The sequence below is a fragment of the Porites lutea genome, chromosome 3, assembly GCF_958299795.1.
Source record: "Porites lutea chromosome 3, jaPorLute2.1, whole genome shotgun sequence".
Lineage (NCBI taxonomy): Eukaryota > Metazoa > Cnidaria > Anthozoa > Scleractinia > Poritidae > Porites > Porites lutea.
The window spans coordinates 41,189,271-41,200,678 of NC_133203.1; the positions used below are offsets into that span (position 1 = coordinate 41,189,271).

At 36.9% G+C, this 11,408-nt stretch overlaps 1 protein-coding gene across 1 annotated transcript; it reads right to left on the reverse strand.

The window, feature by feature from the left end:
• Positions 1-4,067: 4,067 nt before the first annotated feature.
• Positions 4,068-10,982, reverse strand: LOC140932307 (uncharacterized). The gene is made up of 10 exons (XM_073381928.1): positions 10,781-10,982; positions 10,378-10,571; positions 9,924-10,031; positions 9,427-9,777; positions 8,446-8,692; positions 7,479-7,813; positions 6,553-6,645; positions 5,746-5,977; positions 4,908-5,116; positions 4,068-4,241 (listed from the first exon to the last, which is right to left on the reverse strand). The coding sequence occupies exons 1-10, from the start codon at positions 10,980-10,982 to the stop codon at positions 4,068-4,070; spliced, it is 2,145 nt and encodes a 714-aa protein (XP_073238029.1).
• Between the last annotated feature and the right edge of the window lie 426 nt (positions 10,983-11,408).

The following is an 11,408-nucleotide window of genomic DNA, read 5'->3' on the forward strand; positions in this document are numbered from 1 at the left end:
CTCAAAGATTAAAGAACAAACTTTAAATCCGTTTTTTATTCAAGGCCTAATCGGGGGTATACTTTTAATTTTAACCCTGAGTGACGCATATTCTGTAGTTTTAAACTAAGTCCAAGAAATTAACTTGTTCCCAGCGCGCGGCCTGGATCAATATAAACTTGTTGAGATTCCTAAGAGAGCATTTGCGAGCGTGAAATAATTTTTATAAAAAATTAACGCATCGGTCTTTTGAATCTGGCGACTATTCGCCACTTCATGTGGGCTCCGATGGACGAAAAGTTTATGAAAACAGACCATAATATGCTAAAGAGTAAAAGTGACGCTGGGGTATATTTTGACCAATTTGTGGGCTCGTTATTTTCAAAATATATGTCTTTATTTGTGGTTTGGGCAAGTTGAATTCCTTTGACTGATGCCGATACTTAACGTATGGATGGATTTAGGCAAGCCTAAAAGCAAAGCTTCCGTTTATAAACTTACAGTTTATGTAAACAGAGTATCGAAGAGAAAAACCAGAAATTTAAACTAACTTAAAGGTCCCTATATACGTTATTAAACTTCACTACATACAACACTCGTAACCGGAATACAAGTATCTAACTGTATTTGTTTTCCAGGAAACTGTAGAGGGCATAGAACCAGTTAGATAACCGCCCCTAAATGCAATTAATGCCAAATGCAATGAGATTTCACCTTAAGGGAATGGTAAAAAAGTATGGGGGGGGGGGGGGGGGTGGGCCGGAGAATTTGGAAATGTGGTTGATAAAAAACACATGACCCACCCCCTTCCTTCGGCACAAAAATGACTGACCCACCCCTAAAGCAAGGTTGGAAATTGCATGACCCACCCCCTAGTTAAAACATGGATGTTTGGTTTCCTCAAAGGCCATCCCCTTTTTTCTCTTCGTTTACCGTCGAATGCGTTTGACGCCTGATATTGGGTCGGTCGGTGGGATTGAAAAAAAAATCACAAGAAGTCTCGGAATAGTAGGCCCTGATACCCCAGGAAGACGTTAAAAGTTAACATTCACATATTTGGATTAACAAAATGAACAATATACTGTGAAAAATGTTCATGTTTTTGTTCTTGTTTTTCTCTGTGCTGTTACTATGCTCATTTTTCAGATTAAAAGAATTATTTCAAGTGAAAAATGGTGTAACTACGTCGTTACTTTTTTTTTAACAATGCCAAAAGTTTGGGTCGGTCGGACGACGGTAAAAGGAGAAAAAAAAGAGGATGGCCTAACCTTGTTCTGTGCTTGACAAAATTTGTTGATACACTGCTACAACCAATATCAAAATCACAGAAATCATACCTTTTACTGAAAAGACAAACGTGAAAAACCGAACATTTCTTGTTTCGATGGACGTTATGAGTCTTGACACAAATATACAGCAAAACGAGGGTATATTGAAATTGTCTGTCACAAAGCATATGAAAATTTCTACAAAGACAACCCATTCCTACACATTACTTGCCGGAAATTCTTAGATTAATCCTCAAAGAAAATTTCTTCCACTTCAATGGAAAGCACTACCTACAAAACCATGGAACTGTAATGGGCACAAAGACAGCAGTTTTGATTCCTTTGCCAATATTTTCATGACATATATTGAAACAACAACTCTAAGCAAAACTGTCTTTAGAACAACAGTTTGGAAATGCTACATACACGATATCTTTTCCCCTATGGGACATGAGTAAACCACACATCGAAGCCTGCATTGAACAAGCAAACTTACATCACCCAACTATTAAATTCATGGCCGAAACATTTGACACTGATCATGAGGTGCAGCGTTTTTAGACACGGTTGTATACAAAGGCACAAGATTCAAGAAAAAAATCTATCCTTGATGCAAAGACACATTTAAACAAACGGAAACCTTCTTGCACACACATTTCACCTCGTGTCACCCTCCAAGTGTTAAAAAGGATTTGTCAAAGGAGAAGCCTTGAGAATCCTACGAAAAAACTCCTCAGAATCAACCTTTGAGGAAAATAATTCAAATTTAAAAAAAAAAAAAAACGCTTGATGGACGGAGGCTACCCACAAACTTTGAAAGAAGACCTACTATCAGAAATAAAATTACAAAAACGAGTCTAAACTCCTAAAACAAAACATACAAGGAGGAAAAAGAAATATTGCCATTTGTGACACAATACCAGCCCTCAGTGTCTACTATAAAGGAAGCTTGAATAATAAAAATGGAATCTTATACAAAACCAACCATAACTTTAACAAATTTTTAAAGAAACACCAATCATTTCCTTACAAAAAAGGAAAATCATTAAAGGACATGCTCGTTAGAGCAAAAAAAAAAAAAAGGTCAACAAAAGGGTTCACGGGATGTGCGGCCTGTCACCCGTTGCATTTTCTCGCACAACAGGTTTGTGAGTATTTTAGCAATTTAATTCCAGCTGCCTGTGTTTTATATAACAAGTGTGGTCAACTGTCTCGTTAGTAGTTAGTGCTTATCTATGTAATAAAATAGGTTGACCCACCCCCTAAGGGTAGCTGAAAATTGCACAACCCACCCCTTGCACGAGGCTCAAAACCTCATGACCCACCCCCTCTCTGCTCTGGCCCACCCCCCCCCCCCTATACTTTTTGACCAGTCCCTAAATGTAAGAAAGTTCTAAATGTAATTTAATAGAATGTAATGAGTTTCTAAATGTAATAACATTTGGCCTTAAATGAAATAATCTCTTAATGTAGTAACATCCAGACTCGTAATGACATTATAAAAACGTCATCAATGACGTAAGTAACACGTCATTAAACAACCGACTGGTTATGAAAATAATCACGTGATCTATATCACACCATACATCTGTCACTGACGCCATTAGTCACGTAATCGTCATCATGCTTTTTGACCATGTATCACAGTGTCACTACGCAAGGACCGTGCCTAGCCCCTAGTCCTCATTAATCCGGTCCAAGCGAACGGAGGTGAATTGACCGAGAGAAACTGGGAAAACGCCGTACAGGGACTAGGCAGGGGCGATTTTAGATTCCCCTCTTGATTAATTTGTTTATTGTCGTGGTATCGATAGCGGACCCTCTGTTCTTTTCTCATCTACAGACCATTTGCAATCCCAACCACATACCGTGTATTTTTACTTTACTTATATTACCAGTGAATATCTTTCAAAAATTAAAGGCTTGAACAATATCTGTTCCCAACAAGAAACGTATTACAAGGAAAAAGAAATAGTGAGAGAAATTCTGTTATGGTTAGCTATCGTTAATTTGTAAGAATAGACCGGTTTGAGTTCTTGACTACTATGTGTTTACAGTCGTTCCATTCAGACCATGTGCTAGGGTATATCTCAAACAACTTAAGGAGTAGCTGTGATGCTAAAAATAATAGTTACACCAGCTAGGAATGTGACGAATTTTAGAATTTTTTTAGAAATTCATGGCTGAGCGTGTGGTGTATTTTTACGATTATTATTGTGGCTAGATTTTTTTTAGGATAACGCATCTGCTGTTTTTGGTCGTCTACGTTGTTTCCTCTACCAAAACGTTTAACTTATAAGAAACTTTCTTAATTTCAGGTGTTTCGTGTTAAGATTATTTCATGTAAATGAAAGCTTGTTGCTTGTACAACTCAAAGAGAGAAAATCATTTCAAACAAATACCTTTGACTGGTAATGATACTAACTGAACTAAGAAGCCATCAATTAACGATTAACGCAATCAGCCAAACAGGAAACAGAAAAAAAAAAAGGAAAAGGGTGATAGATCAGTGTAAGTGACATTGCATTCTAGATGCATTTTTACCATACAAGCTTCACTATAATTAAGTTTCCTGACACGGGATAACTGTAAGTACACAGCGAAACCACTTCCATTAGGACTGCCTGGTAAAGCTAAGGGTGGCGACAAAGGGCTCAATAATTTTAATTTCATTTTATTGAACCACAATAGTCTCGCACACTACTTCTTGTTGCCTTAGCAGCCTTTATTAATATGTATATTTCAGACAGGCTACAGAAACCGTTTACATTCAGTTCAACTTGATTAGTTTTGAATGTTGATTTTAACACAGCAAGACCATCAAAAATAATCTCCAGTATCCAGAATGACATTCGATTCCTGATAAGCAGTGGCAGTCTCGTTCCGTTTCTTTTGCTGGCTCTTGCGACACACGATATCACCCGGGCCCTTGGGATATTCTCCATCCCAGAATACGTAATGGGTCCACACGTTCAGTTGGGTGAACTTGGTCAGCTAATAAAAAGAAACAAGGAAAAGCGTTTTCTATCAAAGTAGTCTTGGAGTAAAAAAGAGTAACAGTTTCTTAACCCTATTGAGACCGGCCTTTTTTGCTTCCTGCGACCAGGAAGTGGTATCTAATGAAAACCGTAACTGTCAAAACTCTGTTCCTATGGTAACTTCAAAGTTAACATACCATTCACGACCACCAAAATGTTCCCAGATAAATTGTAGGAAAAGTCGCTAAGTTCGGTGGTCATATCTTGAACGGTTTTAGAGGTATTCAGCTCTTTAGTGAGGGAGGGAGGGGAAGGGGGAGGGGCTCTAAAGCCTATGAACTAGAAGTGTGAGATTTATTTTGAACGCAATTGTTGTCGCAAAAATGGAGAAGATTCAATGCTTTCATAGATACCTAGATGCCAGTATCATCTATTATCCAAAAGAAGGCTACGGATTTGACAACGTTTTCTTTTTCCCTATCTATTACGAGCATCTTTATACTTCCACTAATTTTGCTACCTGATCGAGAGGGAGGCAGTCGCAAGCACCCTATGGATTAAATCTGTCTGAATTTGACCTCTTTCCTGAGATAATGTACAAATTTTTTGAAGTTATAAAACATAAAAGCGCGAAACTACGCAATTTTCTAATGTCCTTAGTATGACTAAAGCAGCTACCTACATCAAGATCTTTACAGTTCGTGGTTGTAATTCTGTTGGTATCACATGATAGCTTGTGGTCAATTGGTATCTTCAGCTCGTAAATACCAAACGGGCTTTGGCATTCCTCCATCCCTAGCAAAGCGTCCTTACTGTGACTTCCGCGCTTATTTAAGGCGTGATTACACATTGCTACCCAACGAGAGTCGTCCTCGGAAACACAGTATGATTCTAAAAGGAAAAATGGATTTGAGCCAATACTTATACTGTGGTGTTGATTGGTTTTTGGTTCTATAATTAAAACGCATAGAAGTAAAACTGGTCAGTATATTAAGATTAAAGAGGTTAAAGGTATGTTTGTATGTGTAATCAAATGGCGACGAGTGAAATTATTCCCTAATTTCACGAGTATACCATTTGATTACCTATTAATATCATGGGTGAAGAATTACGTTGGATAAACATGTGGAAAGTCCACTTATCCTCTACAAAGTTTACGAGCACTTTTCCAGTAATTAGAAACAAATGATTCAATTATATATGACACAGCGGGATTGAAAAACCCAAATGGCAGGAGGCAACTGGTTGGACTGGAAGCAACTGGAAGCGTGGCCGAGGATTTAAACCCGGAGTAGCCGATTATAGCTGTATTTGGACGACATGTTCACTAATTTTAAAGCTTATCTATAGATATTTTGGACTCAAATTAAGCTATTCTTAAAAAAAAATGAATGAATAAATAAATAAATAAATAAATAAATAGAAAAGATAGAATAAAAAAGAAATACACAAATGAATATCATAGCATTCCTACAATTTATTGTTAAAGATTATTCTGGCACTAAAACTTATTTGTTCACCTGTGTTTTTGCCTTTTCTTTTCTTACATTCCTCTACATTACTCAGCGTAAACCGATTAAACTTGATGGTCCTGTATGAAGCTACGGGCTGATAGTATTGCTTGATGGGGTTTTCGTCAGGTTTTTCGACGGGCAGGCGAAAGAATGAGCCACTTAAATGGCGCAATTTAAGATATATCTTGTGTGGAACAGTGTCTGGTTGATCCTCCTTACCGAGTAACTCAATGTATATCTAAAGGGTATATAAATTAATAAGATGCTATTAGAACAAGGTGGGAGTGACATAATTATATATTATGGGTCGGTCATTTAAACGAAGTCTAACTTAGGCCGCGGTTTAGCAAATCCGTTGAACCTCCAGATTCCTTCCTTAGTGGGTTATTTCGAGAAAATAATTACTTTTCCAGACTACACCTTATGCTTTTATGAACCTTTTCAAGACAAATGGCGTTAAGATAAAAGTGTTGGGCAAACTGAAATGGGTTAGAATGCGGTTTTGTCAAACACTCAGGCTAAAGTCCGTTTAAATACCTGACCCTATGTTTCTTGCACATAGGCCATGTCCAGACGAATCCGGGTATTTATGAAATCGCATAATTAGTTACACGAATCGTCCCTCAGTTCATACGAAACCATTTAATTCGCTCATCGAAAGCGCACATTTTTCAAACTGCTTTCTGGAGGGTTTTTTTGTATGATAAGGGAAAAAAGGTGGGCAAAGGCAAAATTGCGTCAGCTTAAATATGTCCTCATCTTATTGCAGGTGTTGGAAATTAAAACTCATCCATATCTTTTTTAGGATCTTACCTTGAGTAGACGCATGTTATAGCATTTTTCACAGCTCTTGTCAATATTAATGGTAAATCTTGAGTAGCCTTTAGAGGCAAGGTCTTCAAACATCTAAAACAAATAAAACGCAATGTGAACATAACAACAAAGATAACAGGTCAAAAACGCCTTCATGTAAATGCTTCTTTTTCTCCTCGATATATATTTATGTTGAGATTGTGTAAGTGCTGCAAATTTGTGTTGCATAAAAAGAGATGTTCATCGCGTTAATTTCATGCATGTAAACCTAACTTTTGAAAAATTAACGTTAATTTATTGCAACGTAAATTTTTTTCGCGTTGTCAACGTGCATTGTTAATTTCCTCCAATAAGGTATTCAGTTTTTATGCGGGTTACCCTTAAATTCAATCCAACAAATTTCAGTAGCCCAATGGTCTTTTAAGACTAGGAAAGGGTAAACGTTTCCTACGCCATGTATTAACAGCAAAAACGATAACGACAAAGAAGAAATACCTCCCAAAAATCAGATTGATCTTTTTCATTAAAATAAGAGGAACAACTGAGTGATATAATTATTACTTCCAGACACGGATAAAACACGAACTGTGAACTTACCGAGAGGCTTTTAAAACTTAGAATAGTAATTTGGAAGAAGGAGAATTCGCTTTATCATTGCACTCTAGGTTTGGAGATATTTTAACCAGGAGTCATAAAATTGGACGCAAAGTTTTAGTCGTGTCTATATCACATACAAAGATAGCTATTGTAAACAATATTTTCCAAGACAGAATGCTTTAACTATAGCTAAATAGGCTTCTTTTTTGTTATGTAATTTAATAACGTCTTTATTTAAAGTCTTGTCCTGCCTAGATTAGCATTATAGCTATTTGCAGGACATAAAATTGTAAACTTTATATTTCTTTAAATAAGTACATTGTTGTTACCTTTTTGTCTTTTACATTATTGAAACTCCATCTGTGTATGTCAGTGGTGTATTTGTTAAAAGTGAAACACTTGTTGGCTTTGTCCTTAAGTGTTTGAAACTTTCGAAGCACTCCAGTGAGTTGTACAACGCCGTTCAGTCGTCCCGTGCCCTTGGCACTTTCACTCGCTACTCTTCGAAACGAAGCCAAGGGATTGTTTCCTTCCCATAATGTACGGAACTTGAAAGCCTTGTAAAGTTCGTAGACCTTTTTCATGAAAGATCTTTCCAGTTCCCTATATGAGCTTAGGAGGTTATCCATAAACATCTGCTGGAGTTCCTTTGTTATTGGGGCACCTTGAAAAAGTCATTTAAAAATTCACGTTCTTTGTACTTTTATTTCCCGTTTTTATCTTCTCCTTTACTTGTTAAGTAGCTCCAAACGAATTTCCCTCTCCAGAAACTACAAGGGGATGAATGTGTACAAGCTTCCGGCGCAACGATTTCTGGGATTGTTTGAGTGGACAAGTGTTTCTTATGACTAGCTGGTTAATGGTTGTCTCGAACACCATCGACCAATCATAACTAACCCTTGGCCACCCAAACAATCCTTGAAATCTCTGTACCCAAAGCTTCATGTCCCTACGTGCATTCTCTTAGATTTCCTGAAGTGGGGAACTTATCACATGTGACGATACAGATTTCCTATTACACGGAGGTTCTTTCATGTTCTTGGGCTTAGCAGCTGAATTTTCAAACAGTCCTTCGGCTCTTAGGTAAAGGGTTAACAAAAATTTCGATGGAAAGAACAATACTAGCCTAAAATCAATTACCACATAGCAAATAAACAAATAAATAAATAAATAAATAAGTAAATAATTTGGTTTCAGATTAACTTGCTTCTAAAACTGGTAATCAGCAGGAGACGCTAGAAGATGCTTAACTTAATCTTTAAAAGTTAAAGATAGTTAATGAAAAAACACTGTTACCTTTTGTTGTAGTTGCCTCTTTAATTGCTTGCTCAGTCTGGTCAAGAAGGGGAATATCAAAGTTATATCCCCCAATGTCGTTGTCAAGATTCATTATTTCTGCTATCAGGTCAATACGAGCTGCACCTGCGATGAAAAACGATTCCAACAACTGTTTAAAAACTGCCACGTCCTGCGGTAAAGAGTTGTCATCCAACAAACAGACAAGTTCAGAAGCAAACTTTTCCTTGTTTATTTCCAGATTGGCCTGAAATTAGAAAAAAAAGGGGGGGGGCTGCACATATTAATCTTCTTCTTATTGCTCTCATAGTCAGCGTCTTCATCCTTTAGTTTGAAAAGTATCAAATAATAAATAAATAAATAAAATGCAAAATAACAGGCTTGATCAAACCAGTCCGGCGGTCGTTGATATCAGAAGATTGCCGAGTGTCTTCTCTAAGAAACGAAAGATTAAAAAAAACAAGCGCCACGGTTACCTTTCAAGTCTTTAAGGTGGCCCGTTCCTATTTATATGCACGTTGGTTATGTTTTTGATTCGCGTTTTTCAATATGAAAGATTCAACCGATTTCTACGATTTTTTGCACCCTTAATAAATAATTATGGAACTTTAAGAAAATGTTATTTATTTTCTTATAGGTATAAAAACTTTTGAGATATCGGCATATATTTAAAACCTCATTTTTACGAAAAATGAAAATAACTTCGAAATCCCACGATAGATTTTTCCCCAACTTCAGCAAATAAGCCTCAGAGCTCTCTAGTTTTATGTCTGCAAGTTTGAAGGCAATCGTGACCGTAGAAATCGCTCCACATATACGGCATAGCTTTCCGGGCCCGAAAAGCTACCGGAATTTTGAGAAAAAGGCCCCAGGATTCGGTTCCGATCCATAGTGCTCTATATAGCTGTTGGTCTCCATTAAGGGTCCGCAATTATTGAAACCCTTATACTGTCTTAAAACGTTGCAGCGACTCATATATACCTGCATGATCTGAGGAACTGAACTGACGTTCATTTGATCAAAGTCTAATTCACTAGAATCAACCAAAGGCTTGTAATGTTTTCCAAATGTCAACCATTGCTTAATGCTACCCAAGTATGAGTCAAGAGATTTTAGGTGACAGCGTTGAGATGATTCTTCTGCAAGAGCCAGTGTCTGGTCAATGAAAGCGAATGGGTCCTTAGCAGCTCCGGCTGCAGCGAATCCTACAAGTCCCTGAAGTATTCCAATTAGATTTTGGGAGTTGAACTTGGCCTTCTTATAAACGCCCGGAAGCTCAGAAGTAACCTCTTGAATTATACTCGACATCTGTTCTTCGAGGTACTCAATAGACTGGCAAAAGGCAAAACAAAAACAAAAACAACGAAAAGAAATAAATAAATGAATAAAAAAGAAAAGAAAAGAAGCGATGATAAGAAAGTAATAATTTATATTAAGTCAAACTGAACGTTCCAGGGCAACATTCCAAATGAATTCACCTTTACATAAGTGGTCTTTTCACTTTCTGCAATAAGTTTGGCCTCTTCGAGTCGCTTTTTCTCTGCATTAACGTGTAAGCCTACTACAGCAGACATTCTTGAGGCAATCTACAGGAAAAAACAAACAAACAACTGAGCAAAAATAAAAAAGGATACCTAAAAGACAATCAATAGTAATTATTATAACAAACAGTGCCCTTGGCCTTCGTAACGTAATAGAATATACCATAATACTTTTGACTTATTTAAAGATGATTAAAGATCATCAAAAAGTCCACATTGTCCAACAAGATGTTTAAATAATAACAAACAATGTCAGTTAACGCTATTAGTTTGATCAAAAATGTCATAAGCAGGAAAAAGTTGAATCTGGTTAAACCGGGACCCTATACAGGTTCTGACAAGCGAATGTGATTCAGAAATACCGCGCGTTCCGAATGTCAAAATCACTTACCTTTTTGAAGTTTTGCTCTTTCTCTATAGTAGAAATAATATCGTTGAAAGCGTTTTCATAGCTTTCTGCTGCCGTCTTAATTTCCTCGACGGATTTTTCAAGAGATTGCCATTTGACGCGTGGTGCAAACATATCATTCTTGCCAAAAATGTCGTAGCCCTCTTGACCCAGAAAAACAAGCTTTTGTTGAACATCTGGAATAAAAACCGGATGCCATTTCAAAACCATCTTAGTACGATAAACACTTTTAAGAAATATATATTTCAAAGTCTGAAGCCATCTTTCATTCAAAAAATAATTAAATACTACGATAATAATTTTGGTTTTTGAATTAGAGATGGTTTTACTTTGGTTTTAGTTCTAAATTACGTTAAAGTTATGAAGGGAACGTATGATGTCTTACCTTTCTTCAGCGTCTTCAAATCACTTCTTTCATTAGTCAAGCTGAGTATAAACATCAACGAGTCTCTCCCTTTTTTATCATTGCTGTTGCTTAGTAACAGATCCTCAGCTTCTCTTCTGATGATGTTAATTACTGCCAGTGGATAGCTTTTCTTAGTCTTTGAGTCAAGTTCATTCCGCTTGCGGTCCGAGATTTTCCCCATATTGATGTATTGAACGCCAACCTCGCCATCTTTACCTGGCTTCTTGGGAGCTAAACATGTATCAAGCAAATATCAACTGTGTAAGTTTTTGCCATACCGATTTGGGTTTGATGATCTTTTTTTTTCAACACAGAACAAAAAAAATTGTGTAATTACCCTTAATTTTAAGCAAAAAACGTTTGTGCATTGTGTTGAGGACAACGCAAGATTCTTAAAAAATCATTTTTTACTAGCCTCAAAAAAACAGCGGACATTTCGCGATGCAAACACTGGTTTCAACGCGAAATGAATGAAAGAAAGGTAAAATAGAGAACAATTATTCATCAAAGTCGAGGTGGCCATTAATATTCGCCACGAGACACCTCGACCGAGGTAAAACAGTGAGGTAATTGAGCTCAAAAATGATGATTTTTGACTCATTTATTG